Here is a 22,671-nt window from a genome sequence, read left to right as displayed (position 1 = left end):
CTTCCATTCTCTTCATGCGAATCCCTTATCTGATCTCTAAGATGATATATATTACCAATATATATCATTGACTTCGATTGTGTTTTAATTTTGCAAGACTTATATAACGCATAAAAATATTGAAACCTTTTATCTGACGATACAAATATTCGCCTCGTTATTTAACGTACCATTATTTCCACTCCCCTTCTCCCCCTAGATGCCGATGAGTTAGCAACTCCGGTTCGTAGCATATGATGTGAAAATCAATAGTGCGCGCGTCTCGCGATATTCCTCATTCGTAGATACACCGCTCGCGTTCGTGTAGTCGCTCTCGTATTTTCGTCTTATTTGTAAAATTACGCAAAACGCGAATGTCAACGAATTCCGTATCTATGTTTAATGCAATATTTCGCTCATGAAATCATCCCTAAATTATGCAGGCGGGAGGTATTTATCAGGAGTATAGGTAGAAGTAGCATCTATTACCACGCAGTAAAATAAAGGTGAGTTTCTTGTTTACATGCACATTGTGTATATCTGCATAAATCTAAATATTATTTATAATAAACTATACATGTATCATTGTGATTGTTCTAATCATTGTTTCGACTATCAATAAAGGATTAAGTTTCTATTGAAAAATGATATGTATCTTTGCAAAAGTATTTTTTTACATATATCTTTTTTTTGTTAAAATATCTTTTTTATTTTAATTACGTGAGTAAATTAATATGAAATTTATTTTATCCTTTTCATTTGAAAAGGAACTTGGGAAATATAAGAATATATTTTATCTTTTTTACTCATTTAATGTAATTACTACAATTTGTATAGTAAAATATTTACGACGCATGTATATATTTTTACAAATGGAAAACTATTTAATATTTTTAGTGTCACATTCGTGATTTTTGTAAATTTCTGTTATCTGATGTTTTGATATGATTTATAGAGCTTTGAAATATATGTATCTGTAGACTTCATCATCTTAAAAATAATTTTACAAAGTTTACAATTTTACAAGTTTATAATTTTACAAAACTTAAAAAATTTTACTATCTCTTTCATTACATTTCATTTTCTTGCAAAATATTAAGTTTGTAATTTTTCCTCTAAGTTCTACAAAAATTCAATGCATTCTACTCCAAGAGGAAAATATATAATAATATATATTAATATTACGTAAAAATATATATTAACAATATATCTTAATATAATACGTAAAAATATATATCATAAAAATAAAATCGTATGTTAATATTATTGTCTATAAAATAAAAAAGTATGCATAATCAGAATATTTATATTAATATTATATCAGAATATATTACATGAAAAGGCATTCCGCGAAATCCTGAAGATGATGGACGGGCCCGGATTAGGATATTCGTATCATCTTCCATCCGCTGGTTGGAATCTCAAGGTCAGGAACGCACTGTCACAGTTCAGTGACCTCTTTAGCGAATTTAACAAGTACATCGCGCCTGCTTATCATCATGATCGGTGCGAGAGGTAAACAATTTTCTGAAAAATTAAAAAGCATTTAAAAGACTCAAGAAACCTCAATAGAAAAAAATAGCAAGATTGTTTAAAATATTTGTTTTTTTTTCTTCCCTCTATTAATACATGAATGTGAGGACCATATGAGAAAGCGAACGGATTTTTTTTTCTATCAAATTGACATAATTCACGATGTTCATATTTATATTATATGAAATGTCGCAAAATATTTTTTTCGTCACTAAAAAATATATATTCATAGTTTGTTAATGAACTCTATATATTTTAGCTGTACATTATTAATTTTAAAAACTTATATATTTGTCATGTAGATCCGTGCAGATGCGATTGTATTCCATGCACAAGAGGGAATTTGTTATGGTGTTTGTTGCCTTTTTCGCGTGTTTTGGATTAGCGGTGTTTATCGGTCTCGCCGGTGAGTGTGTTCCAATAATTATCCAATTATCTCGAAATATCATAAATCATGCGATACTCCAGTGACGAATTACTATTATTAATCCCGCAAAACAACGATGAACGTATTAAAAGATATTAATGCTTTTAAAGGGCCGCCTATAACGTCGACCAGCGAACAAAAAGCGCATCTAAATGGTAGCGAGATGGCCACTGGTCCATTTATTATGAAGACACCTCTGTTGTCTACGTACAGCCAGCAATTATGGGTAATTGCCAAGCTATCGACATCGAATAATGATGGTAATGTATATTTTCATTTGAACTAATAGCGGAAAACGTTTACATAATTCGATAACTGGGGTAGAATAATTATCTCGTTTATTTTTTCACGCTAGATTTCTTGCTGATTAATCTTTTTCCCTCTATATTTGTTATAACTAAAATAAAAATAAATTATATATATAAGATTCTTAATTTTGTAATAAAAATCGCCAAGCTATCGACATCGAATAATGATGGTAGCGTATATTTTCATTTGAACTAATAGCGGAAAACGTTTACATAATTCGATAACTGGGGTAGAATAATTATCTCGTTTATTTTTTCACGCTAGATTTCTTGCTGATTAATCTTTTTCCCTCTATATTTGTTATAACTAAAATAAAAATAAATTATATATATAAGATTCTTAATTTTGTAATAAAAATCGCCAAGCTATCGACATCGAATAATGATGGTAACGTATATTTTCATTTGAACTAATAGCGGAAAACGTTTACATAATTCGATAACTGGGGTAGAATAATTATCTCGTTTATTTTTTCACGCTAGATTTCTTGCTAATTAATCTTTTTCCCTCTATATTTGTTATAACTAAAATAAAAATAAATTATATATATAAGATTCTTAATTTTGTAATAAAAATCGCCAAGCTATCGACATCGAATAATGATGGTAGCGTATATTTTCATTTGAACTAATAGCGGAAAACGTTTACATAATTCGATAACTGGGGTAGAATAATTATCTCGTTTATTTTTTCACGCTAGATTTCTTGCTGATTAATTTTTTTCCCTCTATATTTGTTATAACTAAAATAAAAATAAATTATATATATAAGATTCTTAATTTTGTAATAAAAATCGCCAAGCTATCGACATCGAATAATGATGGTAGCGTATATTTTCATTTGAACTAATAGCGGAAAACGTTTACATAATTCGATAATTGGGGTAGAATAATTATCTCGTTTACTTTTTCATGGTAGATGTCTTGCTGATTAATCTTTTTCCCTCTATATTTGTTATAACTAAAATAAAAATAAATTATATATATAAGATTCTTAATTTTGTAATAAAAATCGCCAAGCTATCGACATCGAATAATGATGGTAGCGTATATTTTCATTTGAACTAATAGCGGAAAACGTTTACATAATTCGATAACTGGGGTAGAATAATTATCTCGTTTACTTTCTCACGGTAGATGTCTTGCTGATTAATCTTTTTCCTTCTATATTTGTTATAACTAAAATAAAAATAAATTATATATATATATAAGATTCTTAATTTTGTAATAAAAATTGCAGCATTGTTTTTACATCTCTACAATTATGATTTAATGAAAAGAAAATCTAGATAGATTTTTTTAATATTTTAGTATATAATCTATTTTCAGCTACTTTGGAAAAATTATTATTAATAATCGGTGACAATTTCTCTTTTGTAGACGAAAGATACGACAAAGGTTTCCAAGTTAGCGTTTCCATAGACGGTATCACTGCTGATCGCAAACTCGTATCTGTGCTACCTCCGGAAGCTGGACATAATCGGTACGAATACTTTTTTGATTATTAAAAAAATTGCGAGGTAACGAGCTTAATTTCATAAAAAAGTTATTGTTTTAATAATACATTCATAACGACAAGAAATAAAAATTGTTAAAGCTGAGATATATCTATTATATGCATTGCGACAAGTGAAATTGGTATAATGTAAATAGATCTAGAGCTTAATATGCATAAAAAAATCCGAGATTATCATCGTGATCGTTATCGTTTTTCAGAACCAGACACTTAAAGTGTGAGAGACAATCCTGCGAGGAGTTGGTTGTCGCTCATCTCGGATTCCTCGATTATAGCTACTACATAATTACTGTCCGCTTCCACGGACTGGAGAGCTTCCATCAGCGATACACGATACGAGAACTCACATTCTACGTCAGTAAGCACTGCATCCGAAATATGATGATATCCGTTTCTCGACATGACAATTCCGAACCTTGTATTCATATTTCCTGTTCACAGTTTAAGAACTACAATCCGGCGTTCACGCAAATCGAAATCTGGTTTCGATTGATCTTCTTATTAACCACGTTCGGAGTGATGGTAATCTATGATCGAGGATGATAACGCGTATAATATATAATTAAAATGAATCGAAGGCTGCGTTTTTTTGCTTTTGTGAAACTAAACGAGTAATCTTTGATATCGAAGATTGGTTTTAAAAAAATTTAATATCTCTTTCTACTTCCAATACATTTGACGATATCATTAAATATCGCGGAATAAAAAGAATTTTTTAATTTAAATTTCTATCGCATCAACTTTTCAGACAACAAATTAAATATATATAACATTTTAATCAATCTGGTGTTTGAAACATTCTCTGCGTGATTTATAAAAAAGAATATAATATATTATAGAAATAATATTCGCGTCAAACTTGAAAAAAATTTTTTAGATGTACATTCACGCGATAGAAGGATTAATTTATAATTATTAATAAATGAAATAAAAATCTTTTCGTGAGAGAAGAAAAGAGCACTGTTAAAAATATCAGAAAAGAATTCTAAAGAATAAGAAATAATTCTTTAGAGAAAAAAAAAGCATAGAAAGAAATTCAATTCTGTAACCATCTTCGATCTCAATAATAAAGAACTCGTAGCGTTTCGCAAAATAAACTCACGTCGATTTCTTTTAATTCAACCCGGTTTTTATTTCTTCGCGAAGAATTAAAACTCGCTGTAGAAACTGAAAGAAGAAAAATGTATCCGCTTTCAGTGCTGGTTTGGTCATTCGCTTAGAAAGTATCCGCTGCACGATTGGTCGATAGAGCAAAAGTGGATCTCTATACTTCTTCCATTACTGATTCTATACAATAGTAAGTTGTGTCATTGAGAATGCTATGTTATTATTACACATTTTCGTGATTTTTAACAAGTTGTCGAATTTATATTTCGTCTAAACAGATCCGCTATTTCCCATGACGTTCTTGGTGAACTCCTGGGTACCCGGTATGCTGGACGCGATCCTACAAACGACTTTTCTTTGCGCCATTCTTATGTTCTGGCTCTGCGTCTATCACGGCCTCAGACAGGTATCGATATTCGAAAATCAAAAATGAAATAATTAATTAAACGCTGCAATAATCTTAGTGTTCAAAACCGAAATAATTAAAGATTGGATTAGCTGGCTAATTTGTTACATACATATATGTTTCATGCCTCGATATTATTATTAAATTAATTAATAAATTTGCGATTTTTTATTAAACAAATAAAAGGTTTTAATTTGCAATATTTCTCTCACTACTTAAAGTATTACTAATGGAAATTGTTAATATAATATTTGCATTTTAACATGTTGATTACATTATTATACTTTCTTGCTATATGTATAAATATGATTATTATATTATTATTATTTTATTATTATTTTGTATATTTTTATTTATTACATGTGTCAAAGTGTTGTTAATTAATCCTGATTTTTATTTCCTTTGTTTAGAATGAGAGACGTCTCATCACGTTTTACCTGCCCAAGCTCTTAGTAGTAGGTATGTTATGGGGTGCAGCACTGACTCTCGCCACGTGGCTTCGTTGCACCGAGCTGGAGGACCCCACTTATAATTACGTTCTCGATACATCGAATTACTATGTAAGTGTAATCGCCGCGCAATTAATATAGTTTATTACAATAGAATATTATTACATTTATATATTTTAAGAGAAAATTTAGTTGTCAATTTGCGACATAAAATTGCGAATCGCGTTTTGTTTTGTCGCGACCTCAACAGTTCTGACAATTAGAGTTGTAAGACCAGTCGCAAACCTTGAGACGTGAATTAAAGTAAAGTCCTGCAGGGCACGCCTGTAATCGTGGCGTTCCCCAATCGCATTGATAGAAACGATCGCACAGAAAGGGATGCGGCAATAAACCCGGATATCGAGATGAGCATCGTGGAAATGGTCGCGGGCAACCGATCCAGGACGAGTCGCAGCCGGCCTGCCAGGGCCAATCGCACACCTGGAGAACAGGATTGAAGTGCAATTCCTCCGGACACTCAAACAGCATCGGCATGCTCCAGTCGCATTTGTAGAACTTGAATGAAAATACGCACACTTGTATAATAGTGTAATATTCAGATATGATACTTGATGATATAATACTTGTATAATATTCAGAACATCACCGATAAAACATCTAAATTCATCTGTCTTTTTTCGCGAAGAAACTTACCAAACTGCAATTTGTCGAATGAGGTAGCAACACCTGATGTTCGTGATGCACGAGATCGATGCACGGATTTTCCTCTTCCGTCTCGATCACACTCAGATTCTTTACGACATTGATCTTGAGTTTTATCTCGCACATCGTTGCAGAGAGATCGATGTCATTGAGGTACTCGTGTACCTGGTAACCCTGTACGTGATCCTCATAATTTGTCAGGTCTTTCGGTGGACATAAGAGCTGCATTATGCAGCTTATCTGCTTTGAGTCACTGTATTCCGCGATGTCTCTCCGCAATTCCGCCGGGCACTCAACAATCGTGTACAATCCGCTGATCCTCAACGAAGCTTCCAGGACAATAATGCCGATCGCTGATCAGACAAACGACTGATTATCCACTGACACTGATTAAATTAAACTTATATAAATTTATTTCTCTCATTTCAAGATATAAAATTGATGAATTTACACGCATAAATTATTTTGATATATTTTATTCATTTAAAATGAGAGTGTAAGATATAAAATTATACAGGGTGTCCCATTTTAACTTTTACAGTCGAATATCTCGAAACCATGGCGGTTTCGGTGAAAATATTTTAAACAAAAGTTGTATGGTTTTAAGGGGGCCATAAGATGGTGTTGGAAAAATATGGAATTGTTAATTGCAAATTACATATTTTTTCTTAAAAACAACTATGTTTTTTCTTTACACCAATTGATTCCTCTCATTATTTTGTACATAAAAGTATTAAGATAAGATAATCGAAAAATGAATATTTTACCAGATATTTTATGGTTTATGTACAATTAAGAAATTATTTCAAGCCTCATAACTCGAAAAGTACTCAATGAAGAAATACTTTATTATAGTGTTTTGGAAAGCTTTCGAGATAAGCTACAGGAATAAATAATAAAAAATAGGGGGTTCCATTTAAAAAATTCAAGGGGACTTTCACGTAACCTTCAAACGACTTTTCAAGGTAAAACCAATGACACCATCTTATGGCCCCCTTAAAACCATACAACTTTTGTTTGAAACATTTTCACCGAAACCGCCATGGTTTCGAGATATTCGAGTGTGAAAGTTAAAATGGGATACCCTGTATATTGCGTATGTTTGAATAAACGATCTTCCGTGAAAAGAAAACTGATATTGACCAAAATTTATTGCTGTTGGTTGGTCAAAAATATAAAAAACACAATTATATATGTAAAACGATAGAAATATATTCTTCTTATAATTGTATCACTATTTTCTCAAAGATTGAAGCAATATTTACCAAATTGTCTCATGTTCATGTATCGATAGATCAAGTATAATTTTGCTGTTGCTTCCTCTCGAGATTGCAAAACACCTATTGTTTCTGTTCTTGTTGTTGTATACGCAGATCGAGTTACGAATCAGTACTGTTGTAAATGATTTCCCATCGGCTGGCCTCTTTCAAGATTGCCATCTCTTCGATCTTTATTTGGTATCGCATCGAAAGCGGTCGAAGAGATCGAAACTGGTCTATCGATGAAGAGCGACAAAAAAATGTGATATGCGATGGATGATGAACGAATAATATCACATCTTTTTGTCGCTCTTTTTATAACAAAGGATATATTATACATATGTGCCGTTCTTAATACGCTTTTGTTTTCAGGGCTTCAAGGTATTCTTCTTTACAGTTGGTGGCTTCTACATCGCATACTTGCTACTTCTTATATTGAAGGCATACAGCGAATTACGATCTATGCCTTACTTTGGCAAGTATATCTTTTTTTAGTCCACGCTAAGACTTTCTCATTTCGATAAAAGTGTACTATATCATATAGTGTAGCACATCTTTTTATTTTTTATAATAATATATTATATAAATAAAAAATTCACGGATATATAAAAATAATACACAAAAATTGAGCGGACGCAAGTGATATTTTTATTTAAAAAATGTCACATTTCTCCGAAACAATTCAACGCATTTAATGAAAATTAATTTCAAGAATGATATCGCACAGAAAAAAAATAAGTGTCAAATCAAAACTTATATACTTCAACTAACGCGTTCATTGTTTCGTATATACGCAACAATTTATAATCTTCATAGAAGAATTTAATAATTTTAAATTTCAACAATATTATAGTCTTATTTTAATATTGTAATTGTCACCTCCAGAATATATAATTATTTGATTCTACTTTAAGAAAATTATAATCTTTGATTTAAAAATGTTATTTTCTATCTAACATTGTTTCTTTTCCATTCAAGAAAATTAAATCTTAAATCATAAGAATATATTTTTCTCGATTGAACTATATAAAATGGCTTCATTCAAATAAGCAATTATTCAAGCAATTATATTTTTCTTTAATTAACGCAATATAATCTCATTTCAAGATTTTCATGTCAAAACTAAATATATTTTCAAAACAAAAATGTCCTTTTTTTCTGTGCGGCGTACATATTTTTTTATTAAGATTTGATGTACAAAATAGAAAGAGAGATTCCTCCTTTTAATGCAAAGAAAATCTTAAGATTAATTACATGCATTCTTGGAATATTTGCAATTCTATCGAGCGATATTTAAAAAGCAATTTGCGTTTTGCAGATCTTCGTCTGCGATTCCTGACGCTACTCGCCGCGGTGGTCGCGGGGGTTTGCAGTTTGGTCACGGCTCGGCAATTCGGAGCCGGTGTATTAGAAGACAGTTTCGCCTCTCGTCTCTCCACTTATTATCGCACATCCGCGCAATTTATGGCCCTTTATGGTCTTCTCAATTTTTATCTGTACACCATGGCGTATGTTTACGCGCCCGCACTCCAACAGGTCTACGGACAACGTGAGTATCTGAGGGAGTCATCCTCAACAATATCATATTCAACATGACACTTACTTTGTCACTTGCTTGCCTGCTTAATAATTATGGCAAAACTGCACAAAGTTGCACTGCCGAGAGAAAAAAAATTGTAAAAAGTTATAAATCTATAACTCTATTTAATTATAAGATATAGACTTAAAAAAAGTAATTAAGAGAAATTTTATAAATGTCATTATGAATGTCAAACTTTATTGGTTGATTATCGTTTTCGCGTGCCTAATTATATCATTACGTCAAATATATATAGATGTGTTCTATTATTTATGCTAAAATATTTCTTATTTTTATTAAATTTTTTAATTATTTTTATTTCAGATTCATCGATAACGAAGGATAATCCTGCTTTCTCAATGTTCAACGATTCAGAGGAGGAAGTTATATATGGATCGGATGAGGACAGTCGGCGACCGCTAACTCGCGTTCCGCGAAATGCAGAGGACAGTGACTGAGGGCCTTAAAAAAGAATTTAGTAACCCCCTACGCTAAGCGTAGGGTAGATTTGTTAAACAAAAAAATAATGAGAGAAGCGACAGAAATTTCTGTTTCGATGGATATTTCTAGTCTGATTTGCAGTCGTACTGCCGTCATTAAAAGCTGCAAAAGAGAAAAAACCAAACTGAATTGTGCATAAGTAGTTTGTTAAATAAACAAATATTAATTTTAAACGAGGATCTGTCACAGTATTCAAGAAAGATACATACTGTATATAAGCTATATATGCTAATATGAATTTATGTATCGTGTATAGAAATAAGACGTAAGAATTGACGGAAAGAATATGGAGAGGAAACGAACAGATGCAGAAAAAAAATTAAAAAAAGGAATTTAGAAAATTTTTTAAATGATATCAATTTTAAGAATTATAGACTAATACTTTTGTAGCGAAAAGGTTCTCTTAATTTCTTTCGGTTTAACTTATTTTTATATTAGAGAGACGAAGCGTCCGGCATCTTCTTTATCTTGCAAGTAAATAAAATGACAGATATTAATTTATGATTCGGGACATTGAATTTTGTCACATGCATTTATTTATTCATAATTTTCAAATTGTTTTGAAATTCTACTCCTAATTATCATCATAACATTTCCGATGACATTTTTCACCGTAGATTCAAGATATACTTTTCACAAAATTACAATGTACGATATAATGTTCATTAAAAAAATATGATAAACATTGATAAGAGCCCAATCTCTATTATATTACGTTATATATTCATAAGATATTACCATAGTTTTTATACGAAATGTAATTAACTATTTGGTATGGCAAGAAAGTTTAATACAAATAATAGAGATATAGCATTTCTGTAGTATATTATTGTATAATAAATCGTTATTATTATTATTATTATTACACGAAATATGTGCGTGTAAGAATATATTGAATATATCTAAAGATGTGTTTTATACTTAACAATTTGTTATATTTTTTAAAAAATTTATTCAAAACAGATTTAAAAATTCGCAACATGTCCAGTTACTGTTTTGTTTTCTTCTAACAGCGATAATTTGTAATTTCTCATCGATTTTTATAATTTTTTTCGTTTCTATGATAGATTTTTAAATATATATTATGCAAACAGAAATTTGTTTGACAAAAAAAATATAATAGCCTGCATTAATAATTATCATTTCTTATCACTGTTTACATGTTGTAACATGTACAACACTTGCTATGTATCTAATAAAAAAATCATATACGAATCTTTAAAATACTTATTATACCAAACTAATTAGTTTGCGCTTGCAACATATTTAATTAAATACTTTATGTTCGTTATATTTTTTTTCTGTCTTTGATTCCACGATTACTATATTCCACAATCTCAGTCTTGTGGAATAAAAATTTAAAGTTTAACGATGATAGGATGAAATGAGAAAGCAAACTCTTTAAAATTTATAAATCATAAAATACTTCAACAAAAAATTAGAAAGCGGTTATTAAGGATCTTTAATGAAACGAAATAATTAGAATTAGCGAACACAAAAAGCTTCTCAGCAAAGCCCCATTTAAAAAAAAATGTATGATGAGGCACCCTTCTCGACAGTTGGGGTAGTATTTTAACTCCCTTTCCTGTTACGTTCCTGAAGCTCTTCCTTCGTTTTGTTTGTATCTTTATTTATTTCTCCTCACAGTCTGTACTGAACTCGGAGTCTGTTAAAATGTATTTGAAATTATTGTTTTATTTTTCAATTTTTGTTTCAACTTCCTACCACAAAGGTAATTTCTTTCTGCCTTCTCTTTTAAAAAAAAAGTCTCTTACTTAAAAGGCTTAAGAAATTTTAACGGAACTCTTTCAACGTTTTAAGTTCAATTTGACATCGTTTTCGAAAAAATATCAGCCTCCCCCTTTACAGTCACAATCATTGAGTCATCGGTTGCCATCGAACTGTCGCTTAGGCTAAGAGAATTCCTTCCTTTAAACATGCGTTCTTTGGCAAAACGTCATGTGGGATGGATTTCGATGAGATTGGGTTTGGTGGCCAACTGTTTTGCGAAGAACAAACAAGATTGTGAAAAAGACTGTTACAAAGGAGGTGAGAAATATAATGTTTGATATCGTTAACGAAATTTAAAATGAATAGACAGCGTTTGCGTCACAAAAATTCTGCGTATTATCCAATTAAAATTTAAAATCTACAGTGTTACTTCCCGTTTGTTTTATTTTTATATCTTGATTTATTTAGTCTTAATCTCTTTTATGTGTTCTATTAAATATTCAGAATTATCACATCAAAGAGGATCCGAAATGTTTGTATGTTCAGAAATTGTTCTTTAAAATTATAGATTTGTAAAACACAATACCTGCAATTTTTTTGATCATAAACAAGCCTTTCTTATAGCATTAATAATTTTTTGATTTGTATTTGATAAAATACTGCATGAATAATTTCGAAGAAGCAATTTCTGTAACAATCTAATTAAATTCTAATTAAATTTGACAAATTTTAAGTATATATAATTAAATATAAATTACATTGTGCCTTCTATGATTAGATTTATATTGCACTATAATTATGTATTATAATTGTAATAACTACAATACAAGGTGTCCCGAAACTAACGCTTGATATTTTAAAGGCAGATTCTCTGGCCAATTTAAAAACGATTTTTCCTCAGCGAAAATGTCGAGGTCATTATTTTTTGCATATTCCCAATTTTTGTCATGTATCTTTCTAACTAAGCCTTAAATTAAAATTCTATTAAAGTAAACTCTACCTAAAATTAACTAAAGAATGTGACTTTATTAATATTTTATTCCCATAAGCCTTAGTTTGCGAAAAACCCTTTATTTTCAATCGTTTATAACTCGAAAACTATTAGTGCCGCGACATTTTCGCTGAGGGAAAATCGTTTTTAAATTGGCCAGAGAATCTGCCTTTAAAATATCAAGCGTTAGTTTCGGGACACCCTGTATAAGATGCTTATTTTAAATCTTAAAAAAAATGTAGATACTAAAAAATTTCGAGGCGCAGGGAAATATAAAAGAGACAATTTGCCATTCAATGTATGGTTTTATATCATAATGTTATTACAGAAATGGTATTTTATAATAATTAAAAGTAATAGTAGTTTATTGGTGAATCACTCGCGCGGGTGCGCCGGCGGATTGATCGTTATCGCGTGATCATCATCGCTTTTCATATCAATCGACACGCGCGCACACATTTTTTTTTTGTTCAATTACATTTTCTTTTTGCATCAAATCTTCCCTTTTTTCATCATTATCATTATTATCATCATACATAATGGAAAAAAATGTTACATTTGTACAGCCATCATATACATGTTACATTTAGAATACCGTTAATCAATTATCCACTTTTTTTTTTGTCTCGTTAAATGTGTGTATAGAGAGAGAGAGTATCATGTGTTCCTTTCTTTTTTCTCTCGATGTGTATACGTGTGTGTATGATACGTGTATCTCGATGTGTAAATATATGCCTATTTAATGAGAATGAAATGCTATTTAGTCTCAACACAAACTACCAGCACGGCTCTCTGCATCGTATAATCGATCACTAGGAGGTGGATTTCCGGAGGAATTCGCAAGAATTCGAAAATTATACTTTTACACGGATTTATATATGTATTATATATCGAGCCTAAAATATATATGTATATATCTCGAGAATGAAGAAAGAAAAATATGAAACGCTTCGCGCGCGTGTGTGTAACGCACATATACATAGATTACAATCTCAGCCTCCTGTAACAATGTAGATTGCCCTACGTGCAATTTGTATTAAATCTAGAGAGTGTGACGAAGAGAGAGAGAGAGAGAGAGAGATATATAGAGATGACAATAAATAATATCTAAAAGTAGATAGATATTTTTCGCTGCGTATAAAAAAAAAAAAAAGACAAAACTCAAGCAAGACGAAAGCAATACACGTGTGTAATTATTTGTAAACGATTAATCAATACAATAATCACTGCATCTACTTAGTCGTAATACGTAGCTGTTTGCAGCACGAGAACAAATCTTATTTATCAATCTACTCAAGTATGTATAACCTTCCTTAATCGATTATTTATAACTTTATTTACTTCATTATTTCAATGCGGTGGACCGCTACCGAGACAATTCTAAGATAATAACTCGATAGATCTCTAATCCTCAATGTATGTGTGTCTATATGTGTATGTGTGTGTGTATAAAATGCAGTTACATCGTCTCGCGGCTTTTTTTTATAATCGAGGGATGAAAAGAGGGAGACAGAATCAAACTAAACATTAAACAGGCAAAAGATGCTTATATGCGAAAACAGTGCAATCGTCTCCCATAATAGATAATTAAATTAATAAAACCAAAATGCAAATACGCAAGATAAAACGACAAAGTCGAAAAAAATAATCGTAAAACGAAATGAACGAGATTTATTAGGAACAGGCCAACGGTTCAAGACAACGAGCGCGATAAATTCACCGGCTACGATCAGGAATTATGAAATCTCCAATTATGTAAACGAAATGAAATCAACGTAAAAATGCCCTCGAAATTGATCAAAGCTGAGTAATTTTTCTCTGTTCAAAATTTTGCGATTATTACACAATATTATCCGGAGATTAAATCACCTTTTGAAAGAAACAATACAGTTAAAAATGCATTTTTTAAATTTATGGATTAAAAGCATATCGATTAAAATTTCTATTTCTTATTCCGACTGAATACTTTCTAAATAAAACTCACGCTGTGATATTATAAAATTTTGCTCGTGTTAATTGTGATTTAATTTCTTTTGGATTTAATTAAACTTTACATCTCACTTTTAATTTTAGTTTTAGATTTAACTGAAATTTACTTTGCGTTGTATTGTATTTACTTTTCAAGAGTCTTTGTATCTCGTATTTTGCAATAACAATGTTACATTTTTACAATAACGTTAGCAGATTTAACAGAATAATTATATCGGCGACGATACTTGGAGTGATTTTAGGTGATACTCGTAAACTCCAAGTAGCTTCTTTCTACTTCTTTTTAATTTTATATACATTCGATAGTATAAACAGACTACAATTGCAATTATAAATGATTATTTATAATATATCGCGCTGTCGCCGCGAACCGTTGTAACGACAGAGAGTAAAATAAAGTTGTGAAATGTAAATCGAATAAAGATAGAGCGAGGAACAAAATCGAAGAAACGCTTTTCAACGACAAACAATCGCATCGACGCTTGTTTGGAGCGTTTAAATATCTCGAAACACAAATATTTAGCCAGCTTGTAACCGATCGAGTTTTATTTTTCACGTCGAACGAATCTACGAGTTTTTGTTTTCCTTTCTTACGACAATTGTGTATGTTGTTTATCGTGTCCTTCGTGAGAAGTGGCGTAATATAAGACTTTGTTCACACTATTTAACGCATTTATAAGATCGCCTCCGAAAAATGCTCCCTCGTTATTTCGCTTGCTCCTTTTTTTTCGCTTAAATAATACAATATGACATTTTTCTTTTTTTATCTACTTGCACTGTTCTGCCTGTTTGTAAAAAACATTGTCGAAAATGATCCTTTTTTTTTTTTCTTCAATGGCTATTTCATCGTCTCTACGTTCTATACACTAATATACAAGTTATGTAATTTTGCCTTTCTTGTAATCCGTATGCCTGTCCGTCTCGCTTATTTAATTATCCGCTAATATGGAATACATCTCTTGCGACTGTTTTCCTTTTCCTTTTTATTTCCCTCTGAATCTATCGCATGTGTCTCAGACAGCGCACCACTGGCCCATATATATATTTCTTGCGCGCTTTACGCGAATATTCTGGCGAAATAATAAGAATAATCCTTCGAATAATTTACGCATTGCGTATCGAGGTGTTTCGTAATCGATTGGCGACGTATTCACAATTGACAATACGTCTCTGATCGCAGGATTTTACAATTTCGACGCGTGTTTGAGAGATTTTTTTAGTCGAGGAATTCCTCGTTGTTTCGCGAGATAATGTTGCACTCGGGCGCATTACAATAGGAGCCAGTGACGGATACGAACAGCGTTACGCATACATATATGACATATATCAGACAAATATATACGAGATATTTATATATATATTTAATATATACGTTTGATATATATACGAAATATATATATATATTTAATTAGCCCTGCGATTCCGTATTGTGTACGTGTTATTCGCGTGTGTAGAAGCACGTGTGTCGGTAGAGGAAACGAAGGCGGTGTGAAGGAGAAGGAGCATGACTATGAAATGATGAGAATAGCGCGCTACTGTACATCAGTCTTAATATCAGGGCGCACCATTCCCGTTTGATGTTCGCTTGCTTATCCCTCTTTGCAATTTTACAATATCGTCGGTCTCAAAATAATAATAATAAAAAAAAAGGATCTCGTCAAATGTCTCCTCTAAACGTAGACACAGTCCATTTTAGAGGTTTCATTTAAATTCGTACGAATTCAATTATAGTTAAAGAAAGCTGAATTCTAATATAATTTTACATTATTAAATATCTTTTTTTACACATAATATTACTTAATATAATTATATAATTTAATATTAATTTTATTATATTGTTATATAAAAGTACACACGTGAAACACTAAGGATTATAAAATCGGAAATTTATAATCATAGTAAGATCGTGTAGTTAGTAACGACACACGAAAATGTAATCATCGGAAAACATGGAAATTTTCGAAGTGTCAGCGATCCTTTTCCTTCTTCAAGACCAACGATATTCGAGAAAGAACCGAAGGCCCTTCGTTCGAGCAAACAACTGTTCATATACCAGCGCCGTGGCAGTTGAATCCGGTGGGTATGAGATGAACATGGATAATCGCAATATGTTAGCGTGTCAGTTTCTCAATTTCTTTTAAGATTGCACAATCGCTTTTTGTAAGTATGCGCATGTGTGTATATGTATGTATACGAGCATTCGGTATTTACGTACGTACCATGAGTACTAGGTGCTGTATATATGTGAATTTATGTATGTGTGTGTGAGTGTGTGTGTTGTACGTTTGTCTGTATATGTCTGCAAAGTGGGAGGTCGCAGATCCTTCATATATATATGATACAATTAGCGTGTAGTATTAAAATCATATACAATTGTTACAATATTTAAATAGTACTTATTACATATATATATCATACCGATAAGGCTTAGATATACATATACAGATATATATATATGTATACATATATTTATATATATGTATAATCAATATTTATAGGGCTGCTTAATTTGTTGCCTTAATGTTTTAATGTCCCGGTGAGAGAAAGAGAGAGAAAGAGGAGTCTTTCGGTCGCGTTTCGCGAATCGATTCTCAAAGAATAAAAAAAGAAAGCGGCAAAAGAAGGATTGAGAGAAGAGAGGAGGAGAAGGAAAAGGAAGCAGCGGAAAGGGACAATTGAGCCTAAAGTATAAATGTTTCAAGGGAACGGAGGATATATGTATAATACAGTTATATGACGGCGATGCTACATTTTCGATCACTGCATATGACAAATTCAATGTCTTATTAAAAAAAAAATCACATATTTTTCATATATTTTTTAAGTTGATCCTTAAAATCCAAAATTACTTTCAGAATTTTAATATTCAGAAACACGACTTTGGACTCGATTTCCAAGTTTCAGTTCTTCATTATTTCATAATCTCTATAGTGAATTATAAATTACTTTTCATGCTTTTAAATAAAAATGATACTTGATAAATAAAGTTCTACAATATTTATAAACTTCATCTATTTTATATTCTTCTATTTTAATCGAATTCATAGCAAAAGAATGAATTTGTTGTATACAATGATACTTCAATTGTACAGTTCTTGTTCTCTTTCTCACTTATACATATTTTCGCCCTCGAACATATATTGTTTCGAAAAATGCGCGTCGCTTTAAAATATTTTGTCGCCGAAATTTTCGCACACAATTATATCAAAATAGTAGCGAAGATGTTACAAAAATTTATACAGAGAATTGGATGAATCAAGTCAACCGCTTCTCCCTTCGTTTCTCCTTCACAATTGATAGATTACGTCGAGTTTGCGCGGCTTACAAGTCACGATATTCAAGACTGCGTAGTTATACACGATACATACAACGATTCCTTAATTCACGCATGTTCGTAAAAAGAAAAGAAAATTTGTTCGAGGCTAATGAAATTTCTTGAAACTGAGCCCAGTCGGGAATCAACGTGATTTGTAAATCCGGCCTCGGGAAATATATATCTGACGAAAGATGCAATAAAGCGAACAAAGATCGCGTGATTTCACCGGTCCGTTTCTTTCTTCCTTCTTCTTCTTCTTTACATACAATAAACGCATTTACGGGAGAGCAGCGGTCTCGTCAGCGGTATCGTATTTTTTTTTTTTCGCACTATATAAAAAATTTACACTATTTATATAATTAAAAATCGATAAGAAGTTCTTTTCTTTTTTTCTCCTTTTGGTACAAGAGGGAGGCTTAAGTAGATATAATGACGACAGAGCGCTAGGTAAATGCGATTTCTACGTCTAAACGTTTATACCAAATCTTCACAGAGAGATTTTATTAACGGGGGGAAAAGAGAGAGAGAGAGAGAGGGAAAGAGGTAGAGAAAGAGAGATAGGAGAAACGTGACAATCGGAAAGATTAATGAGAAATGTATTTGGAATACATACCATATAAATATGGATATGCTATACCATATTTATAAATGTGTTATGTGTGCCGAGTTTACATGCGTATATGTATATATGTATATGTATATATGTATATATGCACGTGTACATGTATGTATATGTATACTTGTGGGGGGAGGGATATATAACATATGCATATACATATATTTACATATGCTTAGCGTGATTAATAATAGCGGGGGTGGGGGGGGGAGGAATGATGAGTAATCAAATAGAAGGGAAGGAGGGATCACCTTAATCAAAACAATGTTCGGTAGTATATATAGTATAATAATAGCAATAATAATACAATATACCATAATAATATATATTTATATATATATATATGTATAGAATAATAATAGTAATAAAAGTATATGATAGGTAAGTCGAGTAAATCTTACATTAGCTGATAAGACATGAGAGATTTTGCGTTCGACTTTCGCTTCGTATCGTTTCTTTGTTAAAACGTTTTCTCGCTTAATTTTTATTACCTTGCTTTTTCTTTATGCGCGGTTCGACGGGTGATTGATGGATTACTATTACAGATGAGAGGCGCGGTTTTTTTTTTCTCGACCTTTAATTTACAAGATGACGCGCGCGCGCGATTATTACACGGATGAAGGAACTATTTTTTTTTTCTCGTCGTTTCCCTTAAACATTATAAACACGTTTTACACTGTCTCTCGCGTTTATTTATAATAATTCGCTGCGTTTTAACGGTTTATACACGTTTTGTGTCCTGTCGACTGAGGATGAGGTGGCGGTTGGAATGTCTGTCTATATTCAAGAGAGGTTTATCAATCGTACGTCTCGCCTCTTTTATAGAGTGTCAATCGTGTGTGTGTATGTGTATGTGTGTGTGTGAATATGCTTTTATATTAACATCGAGCAGGCGCATGTTCTCAGCGATTTTCAAAAGGATCGCTACTGTCGAAAAAGAGCAAGAATATATTCCATAGCGGAATTTGCATAGTATTGTATATTGTTTTTGCGACGATCGATCGATGACGAAATAATACCGCGTACGCTTTTGCCGCGTGCTCGTTCGACCATCATTTCGCGATGACATCTTAGAAGCAATCTTCGCTTGGCAACAAAGAGAGATAGAAAAAGGTACTTAGGAATTTGTCAATTTCACTAATAAATTGTTATTTACAATATCTTACAAAGAAAATTGCTACACGTTCTTCTCTCTTTCTCTTTCGCTCTTTTTCCTTCCCTTTTCCTTTTATACAGAATTAAATGCGTATAGACAAGCATTTTTTAGGTTTACTTGCTGGCCAGTCTTGTATGTTTTTTTTTTCTTTCGATTTCTACATATTTAGGGTCAACAAAATATATCATGTACATTAAATGCGAAAAAATGATCGAGAAAAAGTTATGTATAAAAATCTGTCCAAAAAGGGTCCTTATGTTAATAGTATTCGCATTTGCCTTTTTTTTTTTTTCGTTCTCATAAAACGCGCATGCAATCCTATGGAAAATAACTGAGTATACGCTCCTTTTATTCCAATCGTCGATCTATAATACAATTAAAATGTTGCGTGTGTCGTGTGTATATATGTATATCCGAAGAGATAAAAGGGAGAAAATGACGCGAACGGATTATAGATACACATGCGCTGTGCAATGCGATTTCCTGATTTTTGTTCCTCAAGAACGCGTTATATCATTTATACAATATACAATGGTCTTCGGCTTTCACGTTCCAAGAACGGTAGCTGCAAATTATTTCGAGGGAGAACAGGGAAAAAGGATCAATGTCTCTATTTATATATGTATATTTATATATACCCATACATATTTTATATATATATATATATATATATATATATATATATATATATATATATATAAAATATGTATGCATAAATAAATGATTTTTTTCCTGATGTGATTTCATGAAAAAAATGTATATATCTTACAATTGGATACTTCGAAAAAAAAAAAAAAAATGTGAAATCGATTTAATTAGGAAAGGGAAATGGAGGAGCGTAACTTATCGGTTAGGACAGCAGCAGTTAGAACGTAAATCATATTTAAATTTAATATAATTAGTAATTATTATATAATACATAATATTCACAGACCGTCAAAAGTAGGGAGGGAAAAAAGTTCCCGTGGGAAATAAAATATTCATTGAATTTATCGTTTCCTCGCGTATTTCGGATATTCGTATCTATACACATTTGTTATTTATTTATATCACAATTTACAAAATTCGAGGATCTCTCAATGGGACTCGAAGGATGGGATACGGGACAGCGGAAAATGCGAAAAGGAGGGAAGGGGAGGGAGGGAGGGAAGAGTGTAGGAAAAGAAATATTCTTTGCATCGGAAGTTTTACAAACTCGAAAATGAACAGAGATGAATGACGGAGCATAAACAAGGTTTCTGTTATGCTCCGTTTATTTCTTTCTTCACTTTTGCTTTCTTTTCCCTCTGTATGCGTAATCATACTCGAAAAATCAAAGCACAAAAAAAAGAAGAAAAATCTAATCTTACTCAAAAATCTTTAAAGATTATCTCGACGTAAAAAGAAAAAAAAAGAAAAAAAAAAGAGAAAGGAAAGTAAAATAAACAACGAAATAGTCGCTCTTTTGTGTATTAACATTCCAAATAGTCTCAGGGGGACAGATCGATGGTCAGGTCAGGTCCAGGTCAAGTCCAGGGGTCGGTACCCGATTTTCATTCCCATGTCAAACGCTATGCTACATTTAAACAACATATCTATAACTTCTAAGCTTCTACTTCTCAAGTTTTACCTTATTCTCTCGTCTGCTGATTCTCATCGATCAAGCGAATATCGCGCGTTAAAAAATAATACTAAAGCAGCACTTTTGTGTAAAAGAGAGGAAAGCGGCGCGATATACGCGGGATCGGAAATGTCACACATACGCGCGACGTGTGAGTACGTGTGTATGTGTGTGCTACAACCCTTCTACAAGTCGATATAAATGCATACAGCACTAAGACCTAAACTTCCTCTAAAACTGCCCGTGATTTTACCGTGCCGTCCTCGTAGAAGCGTGTATAATGTTCGTCGAGCATATAATCTCAACGAGCCGCGCTTTATCTATCCATAATAATGGCTCCAATCTGTTTACTCTCGCTGGGGATAGTAATCTACTTCTTCCCTCGAGCGCTGAATCGAGAGGACTTAACAAATCTAAATAATCCTGCACGTGACTGCACGATAATCTAATAATCGAGCGATTTTTTTTTCTTTCATTCGAATCTATACGAAATTTATGCGACACAAAACAATTGCTTAGCTTAGCTCAACTCGGCTCGGTTTAGCTCGGCATGTGCTGGCCGTGGTCATATTTGAAACTCGTCGAGCCGATCGCCATGATACATTACTCGCAAATCGAAAATTATAGTGCGGCTTTCACTTGGTGTGTACTCGTTAACGCGAATATTTTTCTACGCATGTGATACTCGCTCGCTCAGGGATACGTTTTGCAAAACGATAGAAAAATGCGCTACAACGTATCTATCTTCGTTTCTACAAACTGCCTTTCGTGGGGTTTTCATTAAAATGGACTCGTTATGTACCGTCTAATCTCGCCTTGCCCAGGTCCCGAAGAAAGCTAAAATTACTGTACATCATCGATTCTGCGATTGCAAAAATAAAAAAAATCGTGTATTAGCAAATTTTTCAAGGGAAATCATCTTCGAAGCTTTCGCTTCTTTTCTTCCTTCGTCTTCGAGGACACGGGGCAAAACGAGAAAAACAAAACGAGCGATCGCTGAAAAACTTGTCATTCTCATCTAATAGATAGAACAAATCTCACTAAAGTAAAAGTAAGACAGTAGTAACGCACATCTGCGACATGCGGAAGTTTTGTTTTGCTTGCCTCTTTTTATGTCGATTTTCTTCTTCTTTTCGGCGACAGAAGTAATCTTGCGCGCGTGCACGTTTATAAACCTGTTACCTGCGTTGGCTGCTGGCTCGACGTCGACACCGGACCGGATGCGGCGGACGCAGGCGGTCCGATCGGGCCGAGATCGCCGCCTCCGCTGCTCGTCGATGTACCAGTCGGCGTCGCTCCCACTCCCATCGCCGAGGCGGTTTTCATGAAGAATTTCTCCAGTTTGACAATAATGTGTTTACCATAAGTGTACTTGCGTAGACTCCCCAGATGCGGTCGGATCTTGTGCATCAGTATCTTGCGTTGCGCTGGTTCCGCCACGTCAATCATTTTTTGCACCACGTAATTGGCATACTGATCCTTCATCATTACGTTCAATGCACTGTA

General features: G+C 32.5%; 3 protein-coding genes across 10 annotated transcripts in view; 1 reads left to right on the top strand and 2 right to left on the bottom strand.

The window, feature by feature from the left end:
* Window positions 1–264: 264 nt before the first annotated feature.
* LOC145975741 (transmembrane protein 181) lies at window positions 265–9,939 on the top strand. Of its 2 annotated transcripts, none has more exons than XM_083106425.1 (13): window positions 265–485; window positions 1,322–1,494; window positions 1,815–1,918; window positions 2,050–2,199; window positions 3,628–3,730; window positions 3,964–4,117; window positions 4,205–4,285; window positions 4,961–5,060; window positions 5,149–5,276; window positions 5,687–5,836; window positions 8,059–8,161; window positions 9,005–9,235; window positions 9,590–9,939. In XM_083106425.1, the coding sequence occupies exons 2-13, from the start codon at window positions 1,343–1,345 to the stop codon at window positions 9,721–9,723; spliced, it is 1,590 nt and encodes a 529-aa protein (XP_082962551.1). In that variant the 5' UTR covers window positions 265–485; window positions 1,322–1,342; the 3' UTR covers window positions 9,724–9,939. The 2 variants fall into 2 exon arrangements, with proteins under 2 accessions (XP_082962551.1, XP_082962552.1); XM_083106426.1 differs by having other exon boundaries at window positions 1,304–1,494.
* On the bottom strand, window positions 1,123–7,950 carry LOC145975743 (uncharacterized). 2 transcript variants are annotated; one of them, XM_083106428.1, is made up of 4 exons: window positions 7,693–7,950; window positions 6,419–6,780; window positions 6,011–6,280; window positions 1,123–1,506 (listed from the first exon to the last, which is right to left on the bottom strand). In XM_083106428.1, exons 1-4 carry the CDS (start codon window positions 7,709–7,711, stop codon window positions 1,477–1,479), a joined length of 681 nt encoding a protein of 226 aa, XP_082962554.1. In that variant the 5' UTR covers window positions 7,712–7,950; the 3' UTR covers window positions 1,123–1,476. The 2 variants fall into 2 exon arrangements, with proteins under 2 accessions (XP_082962554.1, XP_082962553.1); XM_083106427.1 differs by lacking the exon at window positions 1,123–1,506 and having other exon boundaries at window positions 5,658–6,280.
* Window positions 9,940–12,773: 2,834 nt separating the features above from the next.
* Pum (pumilio) overlaps window positions 12,774–22,671 on the bottom strand; it is a 103,672-nt gene continuing 93,774 nt past the window's right edge. For all 6 annotated transcript variants that reach the window (XM_083106408.1, XM_083106407.1, XM_083106409.1 and 3 more), the window contains one exon: window positions 12,774–22,666. In XM_083106408.1, coding sequence (XP_082962534.1) covers window positions 22,333–22,666 — 334 coding nt within the window. In that variant the 3' untranslated portion in view covers window positions 12,774–22,332. The remainder of the gene's footprint in view (window positions 22,667–22,671) is intronic.

This window comes from Camponotus vicinus, unplaced genomic scaffold, assembly GCF_025532165.1.
Source record: "Camponotus vicinus isolate PSW18456_S1 unplaced genomic scaffold, iyCamVici1.0 SCAF_8, whole genome shotgun sequence".
NCBI classification, from domain to species: Eukaryota; Metazoa; Arthropoda; class Insecta; order Hymenoptera; family Formicidae; genus Camponotus; species Camponotus vicinus.
This window is presented reverse-complemented; position numbering and strand designations above follow the sequence as displayed.

Coding starts and splice junctions, on each gene's coding strand:
- LOC145975741 (XM_083106425.1), top strand. CDS start 1,343: ATGATGGACGGGCCCGGATTAGGATATTCGTATCATCTTCCATCCGCT. Junction 1,495..1,814: donor CATCATGATCGGTGCGAGAG/GTAAACAATTTT, acceptor TTTGTCATGTAG/ATCCGTGCAGATGCGATTGT. Junction 4,118..4,204: donor TACGAGAACTCACATTCTAC/GTCAGTAAGCAC, acceptor TCCTGTTCACAG/TTTAAGAACTACAATCCGGC.
- LOC145975743 (XM_083106427.1), bottom strand. Junction 6,281..6,418: donor ATTCGACAAATTGCAGTTTG/GTAAGTTTCTTC, acceptor TTTTCATTCAAG/TTCTACAAATGCGACTGGAG.